We start from the raw sequence: 24,012 nt of genomic DNA, 5'->3' as shown, positions 1-24,012 counted from the left end.
TCAAGGCACAAAGGGGACAAGTGCCTGTGACCACTCTCCACAGCACCAGGGATTCATGGGCAGTGACAGGATAGCCAGCCACTTGGGGCTTTCTTGGCAGATGATGTTATTTATAACTCAAGTCTACAGCGTCTGAAAAGCACAGAAACTCCAGTAAGAGGAATTCCTATTCTGCCACTCTCTTTGGGTTCCTTATTCTGATGTAAAGAGTACACTTAGATACTAGCTCATATGACCTTTGCTAATTCAAGAGCCTTGATTATTTTCCAAGAGCTCATGTTGTGCCTGAGGCACTCACGGAGTAGAGAGAAGTCATGGAGAGGCCAAATGCTTCAATTTCAAAGTGACATTAATTGCTTGTATCAACATTTCGAGAAAGCCAGGGGGTATTCTGAAAAAAGAGATACAGGGCAAATCCTGTTTTGATAAACATCTGAACATTTCTGCAATAAGGAGAGTTCTGTGATCTAATACAGTGGGTTTCCAGGAAACTTGTAAGGTAGCCTCGTTTGTCTTCCGGGTCTGCCTTCCCTCTCCCCTCCTCCACCACAGTCACTAAAACGTTTGGGCCTCCCCAGCACTGTCCACATCACATCCTTTAAGCGCTTGTTGACCTCACAAATTTCTCCTTTTTCTATAAAATCCTTTAATCAAACAAAACCCCTTAAATATACTGAATTCTGTTAATAGACATACACCACTTCCTAAATTCAAGGCACTGAATTTTATTATAGGTGATGCAAAAATATGTAAGTTTCAGTCTCTGTCCTCAAGAAGTCTTCTAGTCTACAGAATGAGACAATACAAGTATGCAAATATTACATCTTATAGAAGAAAATGTGTTGTGCCCAAGTAAGGCACAGATATTTTTAGAGTGGAAAGGAGGGTGCAGATTCTCCACTAAATTAAAGAGCATTAAAGTCATGACTTAAGATACTTAACTTGGATTGACGTCAGTAACTCACCTCCAACTCCTTACACTTTTCATGTGCTATTAACTGAGAGGAGTCTTTGGGAACAGAGACCCCTACTCCACAGTGGCAAACACTGGCCATATATGTGTGCATTCACACACACACACAAACACACATCATGTGTCCTATTAAAGGTGTGATTTAATCGTGAAATCTGTAGATTGTCATGTAAAGAAATGCTAGGTTTTTTAGAGACTTAAACTGGCTGGGCATTTGTGTGAGGGATGAGGAATTAGACTGTGAAATCCCTGACCTGGCTCTGCCTCGTCTTGCCTTCTGTCCTGAGTTCTAGGCCTCACTCTCCCAGGCAAACACCAGGCTCATTCCTCCACAGGCCCTTTGCTCTTGCTGCTTTCTCTGTTCAGTAAATTCAGCCCCAGGTCTACGCAAGGCTCACCCTTGGCCTCAATCTGTGTTAAAACATGGCTCAGATAGTCCTTGCTCTCTGTATGTGAAAGAGCCTTCCCCCTGCCCCAAGACACAATCACTGTCTATCTCCTGGCCCTGCACAATTACTTTATGCACAATTACATTATGTGTTTTTTAATCTGTATGTTTAGTATCGTTATGTGACACTATATTATGGTTTATTTAAGTATTTGTTATCTGTCTTTCCCTCTGGAAGGTAAATTCAACATTTAAAAATCTCTTTTGTTCACTTCTGTATTTCTAATGCCTTCCACAAAGCACTGAATGGTGGAGAATCAGGACAGAAGATGTGCAGCAGTCACAGCAAGGGGATTTTAAACATGTGGGCCAATCCTGCCTTGAATTCCAGGCTATGTTCTGAGATCTTGGAGGAAAGTCCGATTTTGAACATCCTCAATTCAACCTAGAAGCTGATGGCCTATAACTAAGGCAACAACCACCTCCTCCAGGAAGCTTCCTAGATGCTTCCTGTGGGGGCTTCGGTCAAACCCAAGAAGTGAGATCTCCCACGGCCTGAAGGTGGAGGGGGGAACCAAATTCAACAGCTGGGAGAATGAGGACAGAGTCACAGACAGTTCAAATGTCACCAATCTTAAAGTTCTTTGTTTTCAGAACTTTAGAATTTTGCAACTTTTGCCATCCTGAACAATAGCCAGGGAACTTTTTTTAATAAAAAGCAACAAAATGAATAAAATTAAAAAGAAACATAAAATATGAAAAGCATTATTTAGAAGAACAACAGTATTGCTCATCAGTAACAAAAAGAAACACACCATTGAAGGGCATTACGTGGGGTGAACAAAGCCAACAGTAAAGCGACACCTACTGTACGGTCCCATCACACTCCTCGGATGACAGAATTATGGAGATGGAGGACAGATGGGTGGTCGCCCGCGGTGAGGGCTGTTTGTGCGTCGTGGGGTGTGACTATACAGGGATAGCACAGGGGTATCTTTGTGGTAATGGGAGTTCGCATTTCGAATGTGGTGGTGGTGGTTATACAAATCTACACATATGATAAAATGAGACACACATTTGACCAATTTCCTGGTTTTTATACCTTACTGTAATTATATAATTATGTAAAATGTACACATTGGGGAACATTAGGTAAAGGGTACCTGGGACCTCTCTCTGATTTTGTAATTTGCTGTGTATCTATAATCATGTTTTTTGAAGTTCAAAAGGTAGCACTGTTACCACAGCACGACAGTAAGAATGTTTATATAGCACACTACATTCAAAGTCGTCTCAGCCTCTCTTGTAACCAGTAAACTATGTTCCCTTCAAATGCTACCAGCCAGTTTAGCCAGGTTCCTAATTTAAGCTTCTGTCTTTTGTAGGCTAAAAACTCCAGGAGGTTTCTATAAAAGGTATCAATTTTGACAACTTTTAAAGCTTAATGTAAAAGGACTTCTAGTTGTTTTTAACATTTTAATTACGGTGCGTAGAGACTGTAACGTGATGAGAGGCTAGTTCTGCTGGTTAAACCTACTCTGGTGGAGGTATCTGTGACAGATCAAAAATGGAATTCTTCCAAACCCCATTATTTCAGAATGGAATTAGGATTTGAAAGAAAGAATATTCGACTGGGATTTTAATTTTCTGCCTTGAATTTAAAATGTCACAGCTCTAGAAGCTCCAGAATCCCACCAAGTTTGCACAAAACAAGGCAGGCCCACAAGATCTGTCTAAGCTTTTATACCCTACTCAGGAGAACATGCATGTGTGGATGTGAGCGGGCTCTACAGCAGAAACAATCAACTCTGACTCAGGGCACGATGGTTCAGGGGCAGGTGTGTTCAAGGGCACTTACTGATGCTGCTGTCGAGCTAGATAAGGGAAAACTGTGAATTTCAAGGATTCTATCATCTAGTTGAAGAGAAAATAAAATACAGGAGACTCCAGTACAAAGCCGAAAATTTAATTAATGCTAAAATAGAGTCTGAAGGTTCTCTCTGAACACTGAAATTAACATGGAGAGACTGAGGTAGGCGCGATGGAGAAGACAGCACTGAGCAGGTTCAACGAAGGGTGGGCAGGATTTCAAGAGGCCATCTGTGGACTGGAAAAGTGGAGAAGAGTATTCTAGGGGACAGCATAGGAAAAGGCCCAGAGGCAGGCCAGGCTCCATTTTGGATGGAGCAGATGGCTGGCAAGAGGAAAGTTTAAAAGACGGTGGTTCAGGTTGGGTTGCACAGGACCACCAATGCCGTCAGGAATCACCTGCTACCCTTAGTAGTTGTTAAAACCACTAATGTGGTCAAAGTGAGGTGACCAAAGAAGTCTGTAACTTCCCAAAGGTCCTCCTACACTTTGATGTGGCTCTGTTTATTAAAAGTACACATTTTGGTTGGGGGTACAGCTCAGTGGTAGAGTGCATGCTTAGCATTCACAAGGTCCTGGGTTCACTGGTACCTCCATTTTAAAAAAAAGTACACACTTTAAAGCAAGGTGCATAGAGTTGTCCTCTACATGGATTGCAATGAACGATTTAATAGTTCTGATAAGCATCCACTTAAAGCTACCAATCATTAATAAAGTCCTTAAGACCAGGCAATTTCATGTGAGGGAAATCATGACTCCAGTTGTTCTGCATTTTGCTTGCAACATCTCAGTTTCAACAGGAACTCATGGCCTCCTGTCTGTTTATCTTGCTTTGATTCTCTGAACTTGCCCTGAACATTAAAAGGATTCTACTCATCATCTATGCTAACACCCTGAATAAACACTTATTCAGCCTGGCCTCCAAGACCCCGCAACTTGGCTCCATTACTGAGTGTTGACACTGAAAAAACAACATTTAGAAACAGACGTGAAGGGCATAGACAAGCAGGGACACACTGAGATGTATGACAAACTAATTCTTAGCAAATTTCTAAGCTTTATAGTGAAGATATTTAACTCAGAGTTCCCTGACCAGTAGTTAAAGATCTGTGGGAAGATTCAGGAGCCTTACTGGTAATTTGTCAAACCGGCTGCCACAGACTTAAGAGCTGGGACAATTCCTGGTGGGATATTAAACAACCTGCCTACCACATGACCTCCCCACATCATATTTTATTTTTGTCATCTCCCCATATACATTGTATCATGTAATGTCAAGATCTCTGGAAAGCAAACAGCAATTCTTTTATACCAATAGGCTGAGAAGCTGTAGCATACCCATTGCAAGCAATACATGCAAACACTACCCCATGGATGAAGCGTTACCATCTGGATAAGAACGCGATGGAGGAAAGCAGCACAATGAAAAGAGCTGTGCACTGGGACAAACCTGGGTTCCAGTCCTGAATGTGCTACTTACTTGCGTCATGGCATTGGAAGATTCTCTCTCTGACTCTCCATGACCTCATTACTGACATGGAAGTAGTGGCATCCACTCCCAAAGTTGTTATGAGAGTTAAATAAGGTAACATATAGAAAAGGCCTTGTTCAGTGCCTATCTCTAGTGGCTCTCGATCAATCATAGTTTTACATTCGTTGATGAAAATAATATTAGTGCTAGAATAGAGTCAAAAATATGTCGGGAAAAGCTCTTTTATTCTAACTAGGAAATGTTGACAAGTTAGTCTACAAGCTGAATATGTTCAATTACTACTTTCTCCAGAAAACATTATTCAGAAAATAAATTCACTTTCAGTTGAACAATGATTAGAAAGTAAGAACAAGAACTACCACATTCCTTCCTTCCCAGTTGCTTATCGCAGGCCAGTAGGCACTCATGCAGAAACATCTGAGGCAAACCTATCAGCAGGGGACTACATTTAGGCACACCCTAAAATACTTAAGTGATATAGCCTTTCTAAGAAGAGATCTAGTTTAGGTTCTAATTTTCAGATTTGCCTTGTTATATGCTTTTAAGAACTTACTTCACAATTCTATTTCAGTTATAAAACATAAGTATTCAAATATACCCCATTCCCTGCAAAAGAGATGAGGCAGTGCCTTTGGTTATAGTTGTACTTTGCACAACTCCAGGGGGCATCATCACCTCCCAGATTTTACAGATCTGCCTGTTATAATGATAGCCTTCCAGAAGATGGCTGTAAGCAGAAGCACTTGGGAAAAGACGCCAGTATATATGCTAGTGACGGAGCTGGGGCACCTGTTTGAGTAAACCCAGGTGAAGTCTCAGTGTAAGCCTAACATCTCCATATTGATCCTGGTGCCATGAACATTTCTAGACTGTTGTGGCTTCAGTGATGTACCTGGGGACCTCAGTGGCTGTCCTGGCTCTAACATCAGCCCCCTGTGTTAGCTTGGCCAAGTTCACATCTTGGAGTCTCAATTCCCTTGAGTGTGAATTAAGGAAGCTGGAGGCATACGATTTTTTGAGATATTTCTCTAGTAGAATTGAAGTACTCTATGGACTCTTTCCTCCCCCACAGGAAATCTTTAGGAACTACTAGACACACAGTATTGTAAGAAAACTCTATACATATATATACAAAAAAAAAATCTATCCAGAGAGAGAAGGGTGGTAATGAAATACACCAAAAAAAAAACAAAAAAACAAAAAAAACCCAACAAACCTGTGATCTTGGAATGCTATGGGACCACGGATGAATTTCTTAAAATTTCTTTCACTTTCTTTCATTAGCATTAATTACTTTCAGGACTACTTTTATAATAGAAAAATCATAAATTTAAAAAACTGTTGATAGAATACAAAAAAACCCAGAGAGATATCAAACTGTCCAAAATAAAGACTTTAAGCTACAAGTGATTTCTGGTGTAGTACGCTGTCTTGAGGATTCAGTGAATCTATTGCTTAAAGTCTCAGAATGTCATGTTTCTTGTTCAAAACACAGTCCTACTCCAAGTGTTTCATAAGCTTTATGCTGTGGAAACATTTGCATCTTTAAAATTCAAAAAAGATGTTGCTTTGTGACATCTGATATGCTACACATTAATCTAAGTCTTGATAAGTGAATGCAAATTTGATTTCCTCCCAAATGTAACATTTGGAAATGCATATTATTTCTCCTTTGGAATGTAGGATCATTTAGAATATAAATGACTAAGTTGAAAGGAAGCTTACCTGGTCGAAACACATTTTCAGCTTTTTGTTTGTCTGCTCTGGGCACTGCTCCAGCTGTTTTTATAAATGATAACAGAACAGGATATTAACTTCTAGGGAACGAGCTGTCTACAGCAGAGTTATAACATGCAACTATCTAGTATACAAAGCTTTGCCTACAACTAGCCAACATTGGTACTGTGGGTCTTTTAAGCCTGGATCTAATTAAATTAATTACCTACAGTACACCTCACCTCATTCCAAAACAAAAGATTAAAGCAGCTTACCTAATACAACATGGTTTATAAAAACTACAGAAGAAAGAGAAAATCAAGGTGAAGGAAAAGTAAATGATACATAATAAACATTCAAAAAGACACCAAAAAAGCAGTTGGGAGTCTGGATTTCTTGGATGGGAGCATCACAGAAATAAACTGGGGAGTCACTGGCATGTGGGACAGTATTTAAAATCAGAGACTAGTTGAGATCGCCTAGAAACAACATCTAACAGAGAGAAGAAAGTGGTTCAGGAATGAGCCCACAGACATGCCAACATTCAGAAATCAAATAGAGGAATTGTCAGCAAAAGGAATGGGAGGGAGGGAGGGAAGCAAGAAAATGAGAAGCATGTTGTCATGGAAGCTACACAAAGACAGTGCTTCGCAGAGGGTGGGGAGTGGCTCAGGGGTAGAGCGTGTGCTTAGCATGCATGAGGCTCTGGGTTTAATCCCCAGTACCTCCATTTAAAAAAAAAAAGTGAGTCAAGAAAGAAAAAGTGGTCAATTGGGCTGAAGGCCTCTTGAGGTCGGATAAGATAAGTGACTGCTGCATTTGTCAGCATCGTGGTCACTGGTGGTCTGACAAGACAGGCTCAGTGAGGCAGTGGAGTCAGAGCCCAGTGGGAGAGAATGAGGTGAGAGTAGTTGGTGAAGAGGCAGAAACAATGATTGTAGGTTATTAAGGACTTCATCCAGGCATATGATTAAGTAAGATTAAGGCATATGTCCCTCTGTCCAATTAATCCCTTGGTGCTTTTTTCACGTGTATCCATCCTTCCCATAAGCTACACTGAGCATGAGATGGAGAAGGAGCCCCCAGCCTCCTGTGCCCCGCAGGCTGTCCTCCAGCCCCGTGAGCAGCTCTGGCAGCCCCAAGCCTGCACACCTCGCTCAGTGTCACCACAGCCAGCCGTGACTTAGTAGCCCGGGGAATGCCCACTGAGAGCCAGTGCCACGCTCACCCTGGGTGCCCCAGGCAGCTGCTGATCAGAGTTTTCCTTCCAAGCGTATGTGGTACTGCCCTCGAGAGGAGATCTGGTAAATACAATTTTCTTCATCTCTCCCTGTGATGTCTTCATGATTCTAACAAGACTCTGGGTACCTAACGTGGCTGACCCAGTCTTCACCTCAGCTCTTCATGAAAGGCGGCTGAGGAAGGGTATGTAAGGGATAGAAACTATTTTTGCTGCAAGGAGAAAAGTCAGGGACTATTTCCTATTTCTTTTCATCTCTGCAACCGACTCCTCAGTCTGTACGATCTTCCCAGGGTTTATTTAAACCTTGGCCACGCTGGTTTTCTGTGCAGCTTTAATTCCGAGTCATCCACTTGGTATAAAGATCCCCACGGTCATTCACTGAAGCCATGCTAGGTCCTCTCACTGGTAACACTTTACGTTTTTCTTCACTGAAGATTAAATTCAGGCTATTCGGTCACTCCCTTAAAGTTCAAAAAAAGCCAGCTTACCTCAGAGCTCGCTGTAAGTTCCTCTAGAGATCTGTGGCCAAATTCTGATGGTAGCTGATACTCAGGAAAGAAATACAGAAGAATCTCCCTAGGAATATAAGCACAGCAGAGATGGTGATACAGCAGGAAAAGAGACGCAGCCCTCACCGGTCAGAACTGACCCTGCCTCCTGGGTTCTGTTAAACATCTTGGCAAAGATGAACATTCATGCCTGCCGAACAGTTTGTTTTTATCTCTGGCATCAGAGTGTTCTTCAAAAGGCACTGACTGGGGAGAGGGAGGCAACTCTGGCTACAAAAGGGCAACAGGAGGAATCCCTGTGGTGATGGAGATGTTTTGTATCTTGACTGTGTCATATTGTCCTATAGTTTTGCAAGATGGTACCATTGGGAGAAATCGGGTAAAGGGTACAGGGGATCTCTCTGTATTATTTCTTACAATAGCATGTGAATCTACACTTACCTTAAAATGAAAATTTTGTTAAAGCAAGCAAGCAAGCATGTGCTCACAACGCCCACCCATAACCAAGCGGTCCAGGAAAGCCTGCGCCTACCTCAGTGTTCTCATTGGCAGAGGACGGACTAGCATTGCAAAATTTCTGGAAGAAAAGAGGCTGACTACAGGCTTACTGATTTTCTCCCTAAGAAAACCAGAGAACTTAACTCTCAGAGTAATTCTTTCATCAGGACCTCTGGAACTAGTCCTAGAAATCATACATTGACACTGCTCTTTCCAAACAGAGATGGTCATCGTTCTGACAGGTGCTTCGTTGTGTCAAAAGGCAGTAGCACCCTACCCTGCCAGTGTGATGGCTTTTCTAGGATTAATCACCTAAATGACACTTATTTCATTCATGGGAGAATATGACAGCTAGCAATTTACAGCTACCACATCATAAAAGTGTACAGAGCATTTTCATGGTGAAGTGCTCCAAGAACTTCACGTTCCAAGGGAAGCACAGTTTTTCAGTTGTAAAATAACATGGCACAAAAACAATAAAACAGCTATTTCTTATATAATTTACATTCCTAGCATTTTAAGTATATTATTTGTGACAATATTCATTTGTAATTTTAAGGAGATTCAATCCGAAAAGTTAAACATCTTCAACACTTCTGCAACATTAAACGTAACACACACACACATAATATTCCTCAGAATTATTTGCCTGGCTAGTAAGAAGATGAGTGGGGAGCGGGCAGGGTGAAAAGGGGCTTCCAGGTATTTGAGATGAGCAGAAATCAGATGGCACAGAAAGTAACCCTTCAACTGGGAAAGGGGGCCTGTGGTCAAGTTTAAGGCGGGTTTGGTGGGGCAGGAGTGGTGAGAGGTTATTTATACAAACCATCCCTCTCTCTCCCTAAATCCAGCCTCCCTTCCTTCAATACAGGATTGAAACCTCATCTGAGTACTGGTCCCTTTCATGCTGGGTCTACATTCTTTTGGGTTTAGATTTAGAGCTAATCAGCAACCTTCCAAGAAGATATTTCTAGAAAAAAAAATATTCAGAGGGGATATTTGGTGGGGTGTGGGAGAGCATGGAGGAGCAGGATGGGGAGAGACAAAGTCCTGAATCTGTTCTGGATTATTCTCAGTCTGTAAAATATCTACATCAAAATCTGCACCAACCACCACAGTAGTCTGCATAATATCTTACACGTAGGTACTATTATTTCTAAAGATAAATTGACGAAGAGATGAGTAGAGACAGTGATGGAAAGAGAGGGAGGCAGAAAGAGAGAGATTATTTTAAAGTAAAGCACTATGTAAAGGTTTTATTGGAACCACAGTAGCTTTTGTCATGTTGCATTTTCTCAATACTCCCAAGCTCATGAATTCCACAGACATTCCCTGAACCACTACGAAAACTCAGCCTTTATCTGGCACCTTACAGAGCCTGGCATCGTGCCCCCATGCCAGGAACCCAGTGCATTCTTATTACGCTGAATTCAGCCTAGCAGGGAATGCAGACAAGGAAGCAAACTACTCCAATACAGCGTGAGAGAAGCCAGAATGAGAATGCCGTGCCATGGGCACTGAGAGGAGAGGAGGGGCCCTAACCATACTTGGGGGGCCCCAAAGGAAGAGTAGGAGTTAGCGAGCTGTGCGGGGCAGGGGCCACAGCATGTGATGAAAGCATTCTAGGCCAACTGCTCTATACGTTGGGGAACTGAGTATTTCTAGTGGGATTAAGCCACCTGGTCAGGTGCTAGAAATGTGCTAAGTGCTGCTGCAGACTTTATATACAAAACTTCATGTAATCATTAAGGAAGCTCTTTGGTTGAGGAGTTATTCCTATTTGGAACCTCTCTGGTTTCCTAGTTATTAAGAACCCTCACCCAACCCCCATGGGTACTCTCTTTCTGTGTCCCTCTCCCTCCAGGACCCTTGATTCTAGCTTTTTAGTCTCTCCTCCACATGACTCCTGCTAAACAGCTCTTCCCTTGGGGATTCTGTCCCACAGGAAAGACTAGAGAAAAAGACAAATTATCTAGCTCCTGCGGTTTCCAAGCACAACACACAGACCTTTATCTTTTTCTGAAAAATTAATTCAGGAAAACTATCAAATAATATTAAAAAAAACATAAGATACCCCAAATCATAAATGTAGGGTCTGAATGCAGATGTTTAAAAACCCTTTAAAAATTCCTTCTTTTATAGTCGAGTCCCCTCAATGATATTCTTCAATGCTACTTTTTGTTCCCGAGGGTGTATCTTACCACTTCTCTCCACTCTCAAACTTCAGGTTTCCTTTAAAACAGAAAACAGTGATCCTCTAACCCACAAAAGGTCCTTCAAGGAGATGTGCCAGGAGGTGCCCATTGCAAAACTACAGGAATAAACTAGTGTCTGCTCTCCAGTAACCAAGCGCACGCTGTGCATTCTGGGGGACTCGTGCACCAAATGTTACCATTTCAAAGGGAGTCTTCTCCCACCAGGAACACCTCTTCTTCCCTTGGAGGATTTACTCACAGTCCTACCCCCCAATCAGAAAATAAAATCAGGAATTTGTCTTTTTAAATATTATCTCTCTTCTTGGGAATTCAGAAATAAGTATCCTAAAGATCTTCCAGGGATCCTGTTTGCATCCAGGACTGTAATAGGGTTTGGCTACGATGCCCCACTTCAGTTGAATTCCTATAGAAACCATACCCATATCTGCAAGTTTGAGTTGGAAATTTTTACAGAGTTCAACTAGCTGAGCTACAACACTAAATCAGCTCTGTCTCTATACCTGATGGCCAAGCTCTGCAAAGCTCTGCCAAGCTCCAGCTAAGGGCCATTTCCTTTTCAGTCCATGGTCATATCCCCTTCTCAACTAAGTAATTTTTCCTTAAGAAAAATCTCTTACTTGCATTAACACAACTCTGCTCTTTCTAGACATGAGCAGAGACACACAGAGGTACCTGGTCATCCTGCTGTTCTTTTTAAAGAGTAACCTAGTTAGTAAGTTTAGTCTTGGTTAAGGAGAAGAGCAAGCCTCCTACTCAAGGTAGATCTAAACTCTCTTCTTCAACCCAGTTATAGGCTAAAATGAAATGTAAATGGCATGGCTCCACTTTCTAAAACCAGGAATCAGGGTCCTGGTTTTTGATAGACTTCAACAGCTAGTTTTTTTTTTTTTTAATTTAAATTTTGTTGTCTTTTCTTTTGCTTCAGTAACTGGCAGCGACCTGTAAAAAGTGACTTTCTTTTTAAAATTTATTTTTGGTATTTTTAAAACTTAAGATAATATAAAACATGTTTGTGCTCTTGTAGAGGTGAAATAAACAAATCTGCTTTATTATCAAGTATATATATACAATGATAAATTAAAACAATGTATTATAGGTTAGCATTTATGAATAAGGACTATTAGACCAGACTGCCAAGATTCAAATCCCAGCTCTACCACTTAAGAGTTATGTAATGTGGGCAAATTACTTAACCTCTGCATACCTCAATTTTCTCATCTGTAAAATGGGGATAAGAAAAGTATCTATTTATAGAGCTGTTGTAAGGTTTGAGTAAGTTAACACACACAGAGCCCTTAGAACAGCATCTGGCACACAGTAATTACATCATCATCATCATCATCATCATCATTGTTGAAAGTGATTTGAGATTTGATACGACTTCAATATTTAAGGACCATTTGATAAAATTTAACAGTCTGGATTTCAGTTTAGCTTATTTACCTCCGATTTACTAACACAACTCAGTTGTACCCTATTATTTGAAAATACTTTAATATCCAGCAATACTATTCACTGTCTTTTACACTAATCCCTTTCAATTTAATTAAAAGTATTCTTTCAAAATCTACTAATACACATTAGACACAATGTGGAAAATTCTGTTTTCAAAGAAGTTACTATATTTGGGGATTAAATAAATTAATAATATAAAACAAAAAATAATGCAAGATAGGAAAATGCTAAGCTGAGCATAATCAGGTGATAAAAATAGGCAGTGAGAACTACTGTTTTTTTATTAATTAATTTTGCTAACATGGACCCAATAGAAGAGGCCTATTTAGCAGTGTTAGAAGGGGTAAGGGCAATGTCATGTCCACAGTGAACCAAGTAGAGGGAACACTCCACACATGTAGAAGGGCCCAACTGCTCTCTTATCTTGTGATAAACAAGGCAAAGCTGGTGAATAATCGTGAGTGCAAAGAAAACAGGGCCCGCCACACTGTACACAGCCAGATGCACTCTTCATGCCTTGAGGAATTTAAGTCTAGTTAACACAAGGAATAATACGTGGACCAGACAACAGAATAGTGCAGTTCAGGGAAAGGAATATAACAAAGAAGACAAGAAATCTGCTTTCCCTGGTGAAATGCGAGAAAACACAGTACATGCTGCTAAAGGCAAAGAGAAAACTGGTAGATGAAGAGCTCACTTTGTTCCAGTTGATGCCTTGGGCTGTGCACAGTTTTTTTTCCCATTGAATTTTTTTATCAAACAATCACCACAAAAAAATTCAAGCTGGCTCAGACAGGAGCTTATTTATTAATTCATTTGGCTTTCGGAGTGTTCAGCTGATAATACCATGATGATTTCAATTACTAAAGATTCTACACGTTCATTAGGCAGATGGTTTCCGGGAAATTTTCATTTTCTATTGGTGCCTAATTATAGAAGTAGATGCACTTCAAAGTCTCAGCAAACTCAATCAGCTTATCTCCTTTTTGATCACGTGCAACTCGTTAAAATTAATACTCATGATACACTTAGACGCAGAACAAAAATTAACCAAGTAAAAACTAAAGAAAATGATGACGTACGGTAGGACATCCAAACTCTGCTGCAACACAACCAGGCAAGTCTCTCCAGGTCTCACAGTGCAGAGAGCAGCAAAGTGTGTGTGTGTGTGTGTGTGTGTGTCTGTGCATTACAAATGTGTGTGTGTACACGTGTGTACATATGTATGTGTGTGTATATATATATAACACATATACACACACACACACACACACATATATATATACACATATACATACACGCTGTGGTAAAGAGCATGAGATTCCAAATCAGGGAGCTTGGGCCTAAACCCAACCTTGTCCTTCGTAGCTGTGTAAGTGTCTTTGTGACTTTGAGTGTTACCTAGTTTCTCTAAGCTTTTTCTTTTTTTTTTTTTAAGAATAATAACAGCCTTGTAAGCTTGTGGGAGTAAGAAGCTAATGTATACAAAGCACTTGGGTGAATGTCTAAAATACAATAATGACTCATAAATGACAGGTATTATTATCAAGAAGGCTTGGTTCACTTGAGGCAACATCCTAATCATTGGACATGTGGTCATATTCATATCACATAATTTTTTAAAATTCATTAGTTTGTAACAATACAAAAAAAACTTCTTTCAGCTGTAACATCTTTAACAGCGGTTTAAGTGCTGCAAGAGAAATTGTATACTGAATATAATTTTATTAAATTGTACACATAGTTCTTAGAAATGATATCTTGCTCTTCAAATATTTCAAAATTAAAAAAACATTAAATATGATATTTTTAAAATGCACACATTTATTCAGACATACACAGGTATATACATATATTATTTATTGCATATTACCATGTCTTAGGGACCAAATGACTTGTCTGAATCAGAACTAGTAAGTAAGAAACCAGGGTTCAAATTTATGGCTACCCAACTTCAAAGATGAGGATCTTACATATTACTTCTGGACAAATACTGATAGAAGGTAGGAAATGGTTGGAGACCCCATTCTTCAGGGAGTATAGTATAGGCCATGGCAGTATGAGACTGATGTCCATCCAGGTCACTGGATGAATGGCCTTTTCAACCTCAAATACCTGTACAACCCTGAGGTCTGGCTTGCTTCTGTCACATTCCCAGGCTAGTGCAAGCTTGGCAACCTGGGCCCAGTGCAGAGCTGGTGGTCAGAACTCAGTGTTCAGGAACACAGCACCCTGGCTTCATTTCTTGGTCAACAATTCACCTCTGGATCCCTGGTGCCATTAGTGAAAACAAGTCCTGATGCAAAGTCCAAGGTGCATCCACCCACTACAGCAAGAGCTTCCTGCCTTCTTCTGGGGCAGCACGAGTGTTAGGATGTGTTCCTGAAGGACAGTCGGTGGGGCCTTCGTGCCCACATAAGCACAGCCCTACAGCTGGATGCTGCCATAGATGCTTCCATAAAGCTCGGGGCAACTGCAGAATGGAGTTCCTGTCTTCCAGTGGTTTGCAGTCTACTTTCACTCACAGGACCCTAGACCCTAGCCTGGGCCTGGGTAGGGGCTATTGCTCCCTATATATGTGCCCAACCTCTACCTTTCTCTTTCCGCCTTCCTGGTCCTGTTCTCTGCCAACTCTCTTCTTTGGGAAGATTTTGTAGTCACTGATGAAAAAGTCAAAGTAATTGTTCCAAGGGAAAATACAGCTAGAGCATGTTGTATTTTTCCCTCTGCTGAAAGCCTCTTACTTGCAGTCTGTGAGGCCCAAACAAATCAACTGGCTGTGCTAGTTAGTGGCGGTACTGCCCCTGCCCCCCAGCCTCTCATATGACACCTACTTTAGAGCACTCTTTTGTATGCTAACTTCTTTGGCTTGACTGTAAAGCCCCCTCCTATCATTGGTCCCTATTTAGAAAGACTCTGAATCTTGGACTTCACCCCCTCCGTACCTCTATCCTTTGAGAACTGAGATCCAGACATTTAAATCCCTCATTAACTGTGCCCACAAATGTTAAGATTCTACACTGAACCTAAAAGTAAAACTCAGTTTCTCTCAGTAGGATCAGTATCTAAAGCTACAAAAAGAGACTTTTTAGAAGGCCATAATGTCATGAGGGTCTTTGTGAGGCAGGAAAGAAAGAAAGGAAGAAAGAAAGGAAGGAAGAAAGGAAGAAAGAAAAGAAAAGAAAGAAAAGAAAGAAAGAAAGCATGAAAGAAAGAGGAAGGAATGGAGGGAGGGAAAAGGAGGGAGGGACACAGGCAGGGAGAAAGGCAGGAAGAAATTCAGAAAGAATTTTTTTTGCCCCCTTCATTTCAAATGACACTCATTCATTTTTGTTTTAATAGTCCTTTCTGTCCTGTCTTTTATCCTGACAAATTCTGGTTCTTTATTACACTGGATTGAGTACTAAACATCCACCATTCTACTGGACCATGTAATGATAGGGTAGTTAGCAACAACAGTTCCATTTCAAAGACATGTAACCCACAGTGTATCTACATTAGTGCAGTTAGGAGACAAGTTATAAAGACATTCTATCAAATTTTCTCAATACTATTACCACTCAATATGGAAAAAATATCAGGAGTTGTCACCGTTTAGAAAACTCAACAAAGCATGTGGAAATATGTTAGTAAATATCTTTACCTTAAATTAGATGTCAGTTTTCTTACTGTTTCCTTGACAGATGTGCTTTGAGAAGATTCTGTCAGTGAAGAAGCAACTTTACAAACACCACCCACAGAAACTCTGGCTTTATATCCAGATCTTGGATTTAAATCTTCCACTGGCATACTGGGCAAAAACAAACTGAGGTTTACAATTTCTAAGTAGAAATTATATTAGATACTAATAAATTCAGAAACATTAATATGTAACAAATGAAATGTTAACACCCAACAAATGAAAGCAAGGACATAAGTGTAATGCTGAAATTGTCATTTATGTACTATATAAAATCTATTCTCATTTAGAAACATTACTATTTATTCCTGACAAATTTTGTTGCAAGGTTTTGGGTAGCCATGATTAAATAGAACTGGCAGTAACTTATTCCTTTTTTTTTAATTGATGTATAGTCAGTCTATAATGTGGTAATTTTTGGTGTACAGCAAAATTATAGTGTTTCAGTTATACATATACATATATATATATTCCTTTTTATATTCTTTTTCATTATAGGCCATTACAAGGTATTGGATATAGTTGCCTCTGCACTACTTGTTTATCTAATTTATTCTTAACAATAGTAGTCATGTGCCATTTGCCTCTTACTCGCTGAAACAGGCTTTATAACTAAAGTTCAATTTTAGCCTGGGGGAAGGTAGGTAGAGAAATAAAGTCAGCTGAAAGAAATATTTAGTCACGATGCAGTGGAAGAAGAGTGTTCCAAGTGAAGTGCAATGATCCAGGGTAGATACGAGGTAGGACTGTCTGGGGAGGCAGGAGAAGGCCAGAGATGCCGGGTGAGGGCAGAGGAAGAAGACAGAGAGAGATGAGTTGAGAGGCACTAGCCCTGGGGCAGGGACTGGAGCTGATTCTAAGCAGAGCACATGCCACCATTGGAGGATTATTTACATGGGAGTGAGGTGGTCTGTGTTTTAAAAGGATAGCTGGCTGCAGCATGGACAATAGCTCATAATGAGGATGCATAAGGTAGTACACAGTGTGTTAATGAGACCTAAAGCTTTCAGTATTGCGGGAATAAAAAAAAAAGCTCAAGAAGGCTGAGGGACACACGGTATGGGAGACAAAGCTGGGTAGGCCGTCAGGGGTCAGATCACGCAGGATTTTGTTTGCCAAGTAAAAAGATTTTTGTAGTCTTTTCGTGGTAATGTCCACGAATTAAGACTACGGCTCTAGAGTCTCCTATGTTTGCACTGTATGGGCCCTTTAAAAACTGGGTAATAGTTTATACCAAATGGAATGTGCTTCTACTGTCAACAGTTCTTTGGCATTAATTATACTAACTTCAGTTGATGTTTTATTTAAGATTAAGAACATTATAACTAATGCTTAATCGTCTGTTAAAGAACACTCACGCAATGTCTAAAGCCTATTAATTATAACCTCCTTTATACTCAAATTTTATTAAAGAAGTCCTTTAAATTTTTTTAACCATTTTGGGCATGCTAGAAATTCATGCTGGTGTTGGGAGTGGGGGGTAAAATGCACTACACCAGAGCACAGCAGTTCCATTCTGAACCTTTGCTTCTTCTGCCAAATAATAATAGTGCCTACCTCACAGAGCTGTGCTGAGGATTAAACAAGATATACAGAGAATTTAGCTCAATGTCTATTAGTTCCATTAGTAAGTGTTCTGTAGATAGCACCTAATTATTATTGCTATTGTCACCATCTTTATCATTACTAATACTACTGATAAATTTGATCAGATTCTTCCATTAAGATTGTTTTAACTGGATCAAAGTCCTAACATTCATATTGTAGTTATGGTTCAAAGATTATTTAAAAAACACAGTTTATAAAAACTAAAAGTAATACATGAAATAATATCCAAATTTTAATAAATAACTCTAGGTTAAAGTATTGTTCATAAAATGACCTAGCAACAGCAATGGGAAAAAATTACATTGTTTATTCAATCAACAAATACTAAAGAAGGCCACCTCTGAGGCAGGTGCTCGTCTGGATGCTAAGGACACAGAGGTGAGCAAGACAACCACCACTCTTGTGGAGCGAGTGAGCTTCTAGTGAAAATACAGAAAATAAGAAAACTAGAATGTAAAGCATTAAAATAAACAGATGTTTCAATAAGATACTTTAGAACAGTCATAAGGGATCTGGAAAAAAAATACAATGGGAGGATACGATTTGCTAGTGTGCCCCGTCAGAAGCGGGGCAGGCTATTTTAGCTGGAGTGTTCAGGGAAGACTTGTCAGAGGCCGCGAGTCAGGGAGAGGAGAAGATACATTCCCTGTCCTTCATGAAGCTGACATGCAGTGGGAAGACAGACACTCAGACGGCAATCCACCTGACTGTGAGGAGCGGCTCACGGTGTGTGTCAGAACATGGCTGGTCCTTAACAAATAATCACTGAAGCTGCAGGAAATGTGATGGGATCTGATCCCTGCAACAGCGGCTCTGTGAACACCCGAGTCTGCCCAGGAGAACTGAGGGCCCCAAAGGAGAGAACACTTGAACTGGAACATGAATGAAGGGTAGCAGACTGGTACACAAGTTTCAGAGGGCATCTGAGCCCGGGAAGTAGCGTGATAAAACAGAACTCTAAATAATTTAGAAATTCTGGGAAGCAAAGTCAGGGCTGACCAGGGAGGCGGGCCGAAGGAGACTTGTGCAATGGAAAGGAGTTTGCGCCTTTTCTTAAAAGTGGTGCGGCTGTGAAAGGCTTCTGAGTAGAAGAGGGAGGTGATGGGATTCGAGGGTAAGAGTGACCACTCGGTCTGCAAGTGCAGGAAAATAAAAGCTCCTCTCTCTCTCTCTTTTTTTTTCTTTTTTCTTGTACTTAATTCAACATGCTCCTCTACAAAAAGAGCACAGGATTTGGATTCTGTGACACCAGGTCTGAGTGCCGGGAAAAAGGCTTAGACAGATTTAGAGCAGGAGTGAGGGTAAGAATTTGCTTCCTGGAAAACATTTTTTTTCTTCTATTGGATATCCAAAATATTCAGCTGATTTTATATAAAAGTGACAAAAGTCTCCTGTCAAGAAAATTCTGGCATGCAAGGATTATTACAATTACATACATGCGCGACAATAAGATCACAAGCCACACACACAAAAAAACGCCTTCATGATTTCACAGTCGTACCTTAGATATATGTGACATTTTCAGTTCTTTGACTATATTACAGCAATTTGAATTAGTTGCTTGCCTGTTCCATTTCATTATTCCCAAATCGTCACAAAAGAAAATGAAAAGGTTTGGGAAAAGGATAAGAAACCTAGTGTGCTCTATTCTTTCCTTTGTAAAATTTGGTTCCACTCTTAATTGCCTGGCTTGTTGCTATTATTTTCTTTCTTCCTGCATTTAAACACTGATAACTGCTTTTCAACAGTGTAATAACTGCACTCACTTGGACTGTGTGTAATTGCAGTACACTTACCTTTCCCGGTTAGGTGATGAAGAGCTTCTCTTTATTTCTGAAGTTTCACTGCACAGCTCCTGTTTTTCTTCAAAAGAACATAGACAAAATGAAGACAATCACACTGTGGTGATCACACAATAAAGTGATCTGAAAGACGTGTAAGCAGTTCATTAAACACCTGTATATAATTTGGTTTTGTATTCAAACACCTTTTTGCAAAACTGCACCAATATGTTCTTAAGGTAATTTATAATAACTTCTTAATAAAGTGTATACAGTACATATAAGAATCCAAGAGCCTCTGTAGCTAATTTTTTTTTTTTGCAATTTCTTTTTATCTGCTATTGGTATGCATGGCATGGCTAACTGGAACTGTTCAGCGTCCCTTCTTTCACTAGCCTCTGTGCAGACAACCACTTGTCTCCTCCCAGTACCTCACTGCATTCCATTCTGGGATCAGGTTCAAAGACATCCTGACAGATCCCAATCAGGAATGTGCCTCTAGTAGAGAGCAGAACTTTAAAGCAGGAGGAGACCTACAGTCATCTAGTTAGGCTGCTGATCTCTACTCAGGGAACCTCAGAATCGGAATTTCAGAGAGGCGAGTCATTGCCACAGAAAGGCAGAAATGCTTTGATCCCCTTGGCTTGGTTTTAAGAGTGTCTTGAGGATAGTCTAAGGAGTAAGTCAACGCATCCTTCTTCCATCTCTAGAATTCTCTGTGATAACTGTGATCTTATTCTACCAAGTAAACCCTTGACAATAAGTTTTGGGCTATCGAAGACCAAGTAGAATAGGAGAGCAACAAGGTAAGTTTTAGATGGTGAGTAAATGGCTGAGGACCTGTCTGAATCCTTTAAGGAAACATAAAAGAGAGCAGACATAGAGGTTTTCCAAGCACACTTCAGTCACCCTTGGTTTCACTCATGATTTGCAGGCAAAGTGAAATTTCTTAATCTAATAGCCAACTAATCCATAATTACAGTCATTTGAAAATATTTCACAATTGGTTCCTTCCAAATCCAGGATGAGTACTTGAAATGAAATATTCATTTTAGGATCAAAATTGTATTAACAATTTTTCCATTATAATTTGGAATGGATGTGCCAACAGGCACATACTCGAAGGCATGTTAGCAGTTTTCAACTTCTGTAAAAGATTGGCTTTAAAATTGAGACCCTTACAAAAGAAATCTTGATTGTGGAATGGCAAATTATCCTAATTACGATGAAAAAGAAGAAGTGTGATTTCTTAGGGGCCTCACTAATGGGTTCAAATATAAAGATGTGAATGAATGACTGATGAGGTCACCTAAGCAACAAAGTGTGAAGGACGGGAGAGCTTAGTGAACACGGAATGATGGCATGGATCAACACAACAAGGACGGGCATGACGGAGACAAAATGAGCTGAGACCTGCTAAGGAAACTAAGAGAGGCTTTAAAACTTATTTCAGAATAAGAAGATGACAATGAAAATAATAGACTTGCTGCTTAGGCCCAAAGGCATAATATTACAATAAAAGAGACAATGTATAATAATAATACAGCACATAGTAACATAATTCTAGTAATAATAATGAGTGGACACTCAGAAAATAAAATTTTCTGAGTCTAGTTTGTTTCCAGCTTCTCCATCCAGGGGAACTGTCTTTGGACTGAATATAATCAGATGACAACTTTCTGTTTAAAAAAAAGCTCAGGTCTCTCACCTGAGACCACTTATGTCCCATGGTCATAAAGGAACTAATAAATATGTTTGTTGAACTACTCTTAGTGATCTCAGAGGAATCATGCAAATAGGAAAAGGACTAAATAATTGAAAATAGAGGAATGTCATTATAATTTTCAAAATAGGCTCCAAAATTATAGACCTGATATCAATCCTCAGCAAATTTCTAAACAGAAGTCAATGAAGAGGGGGACCCAGGTCCAATGTTGGGAATTTCAGGCAGTGAGGCAGTGCTGGGGGTAATATTCTCAGGCAGGAAGTGCCCCTCTGTCCTTCAAGACATGTGACATTGAAAGCTCACTCTCTACCCATCTGCCCTCCCACTTCTGGGACAACAAATTTAATTTTTAAAATCCAAACTGCTACCAAATGTCTGATTTATACCCTGCGTAAGATATGTCTCATAAGTCATACTGAAAACAACTCAAACATCACAACTAATATATGTAAACTAAATTCTTTGTTTTACCTTTTTTCATAAAAGAAACTTCCTTTTTTTCTTCTTTCAATAAAACATCAGTGTCATTTTCATCTAAAATCTGAAAAACAAGCTCTTTATTTAAAACTGTAAATAACAAAGGACATATTATAAGGTGAAAAACTGACCTTGAACATCAATGCCCCTGTAAGAGAGAGACCATAAAGTTGCCAGAAGTACAGTTTGCACATGTTTTGAAGGGAGACAAGTTTACGTGTTGTTGAAAATTATACTGGCATGCATCTCAAGGAAAGTTGCATTATAATTGTCACATTTACTTCTATCATTTCTTTAATGGGATTTTTACACTTCTACCAATAGTTGTGTGTTTGTATTTTAAAGTATCTGTGTCTGACATGGCTATAACAACGACTCCAACGCACGAGCCAAGTATTGGATCACCAGGAGCAACCAAGGAGCATCTGCTGTTTTAAGAAGGGCTATCACACCCCTAGTTGCTGCAGAGCAGATAGAGTACAAGGTCAACACTAGTGCAGTGAGGACTTTGGGGAGGTTGGGGCCTGAGGCCCCCGATCATAATAGGAAAGAACATGGGGATGGGGCCGGGGCTAGGAGTGTACCTGGAATGTTAAAGGGTGGGACACCTTTCTTTTGATAGAATCTCAGGAAGTCTGCCTTAAAAGGGGTGGCAAAGCCTTAATGTATTGAATGCAGGAGCCAGGAGGGTTGGTGGCACCTGAGAGTGGGGGGATGTGTGTGATGTGGGGGACGGGGGCTTAGTGGGGCTGGGAGAGGTAGGGCTGGAGCATGGCAATCAGAAGCCAGGTCTACAAACACTGACTTTGGGAATCCTGTAAGCCCATTTTACAAAGCTCACACAAAACAAACTTACATTTGGGGAACGTACTTCTTTGGACCAGAGAGTTAGTTTGTTTATGCCCTTCAGGAAAGCAGACCCAGCAGCTCTCTGTATGTATTTTTAAGTCTGTGAGAAGGTGTGGAAAAGGCAGTAAAAAAAAAAGAATGGAGAAGAATGGAGAAGGCAGGGGTAAGGCCAAAGCTCTGTCTGCATCTCAATCTGAAGACTCCTGAACACGCGCTGGGACACACCAGGCTCCTCAGCTATCACCTGGTGTAAGGTGTGGAGCTGTCAGTTTCCTGAAACTTACCAATTGTGCATGTAACCTTCGCCTTTCATGCCCCCTCTAAACTGCTAAACAAAGCAGTGGGATGGAGAGGCTATCAACCCTCCTTTTCTCCCCACCCAGGAAACAAAAGCATACGCTATATATACATGGCATTCTGGAAGCTGCTCCATCAGGAAGCAGGGTAAATGGGCACACACGTAACCTAGCAACGAAAGAACTGTGAGGCTGTCCACCATCACTGTTTACAAGGGAAAAAGCCTTATAGCTAAGGGGAAACAAAACTGATTCTAAGCTACTTTGGTCCATTTCAAAATATTTTTATTCTTATACTGTAAATAAATTCATGCTCCAAGAAGTAGATTAACTGCACATTTTTTTAAAGTTCATTCCACAAAATGACCTTTAAATGGATATCTTATTTATTTCTAATGTAACATAAAATTTAAAGTTCTCTTCTGATGTGCTGACATATAAGGAAAATCTGTATGTTTTGTCTCCCTTTTGAACTGAATATTTTTTGACCAGTTTATACGCAGAATAGACTATTTCCCAAAAATGTTAACAGCAACCACAAGATAAGCTTATGAAAGGAACTATTTAACACCTTTCGTAATAACCACTTTGTTATAATCTATGCTGATCCTGTTCAGGATGCATTCATTTCCTCTGGTAACTCCTCTTTAGGATACAAATCAGACAAGACAGAAGAATCCAAGGTTAGCAAAAATGACAGCACTCCCAGCAGGGAACTGTTGTCCACGGTACTATTAACACAGCCTCCTGAAATCATTTTTGCACTTTATGGTTTAGTTCTCTGCTTTGAGTTCTGCCTTGCGGGGGGCTGTTTCCATGAGATGCAGGTATGTCCCCCCCCCGCCAAAATGTTCCTTATACAAAGCTGTATCATTTCTGCTGCAGGAGAGATTTCCTTCTTTTCTTTTCCTTTCCTGTGTTTTCTTTATTGTTTGGCATAGGGATGTTAAAAATATTTTGGACAAACAATTCACAGCCTACAGTATTTCCTTTTAAGTAACACTGTGGAAATATCCAAGTTCCATAGGATGCTGCCTTTGTTTTTTGTTTCTTTACAATGTACTTGTAGCTCTAAAGGTCTGATTTTTTTTTCAAGCTGAGACAAGAAAACATGCAGTTGTCTTTTCAGTGACACTATTTGTATAATTTGATACTTGCAAAGCTCCTCCACACACATCATTTCACTATAGAAATGTTCTCCAATCACTTAGGCTTAACTGTGTCTCATGCTCTGCAG

General features: G+C 40.2%; 1 protein-coding gene across 1 annotated transcript in view; it reads right to left on the bottom strand.

Annotated features, from left to right (window-relative positions):
* MORC1 (MORC family CW-type zinc finger 1) overlaps positions 1-24,012 on the bottom strand; it is a 144,057-nt gene that overhangs the window by 3,482 nt on the left and 116,563 nt on the right. The window contains 5 exon segments of the mRNA XM_072965611.1: positions 6,448-6,501; positions 8,170-8,257; positions 16,003-16,164; positions 19,443-19,509; positions 21,625-21,694. Of these exon segments, the coding sequence (XP_072821712.1) occupies positions 6,448-6,501; positions 8,170-8,257; positions 16,003-16,164; positions 19,443-19,509; positions 21,625-21,694 (441 nt within the window).

The sequence above is a fragment of the Vicugna pacos genome, chromosome 1 (genome assembly GCF_048564905.1).
Source record: "Vicugna pacos chromosome 1, VicPac4, whole genome shotgun sequence".
NCBI classification, from domain to species: Eukaryota; Metazoa; Chordata; class Mammalia; order Artiodactyla; family Camelidae; genus Vicugna; species Vicugna pacos.
The sequence above is the reverse complement of the archived record's forward strand: the minus strand, read 5'-3'. Positions and strand labels throughout refer to the sequence as shown.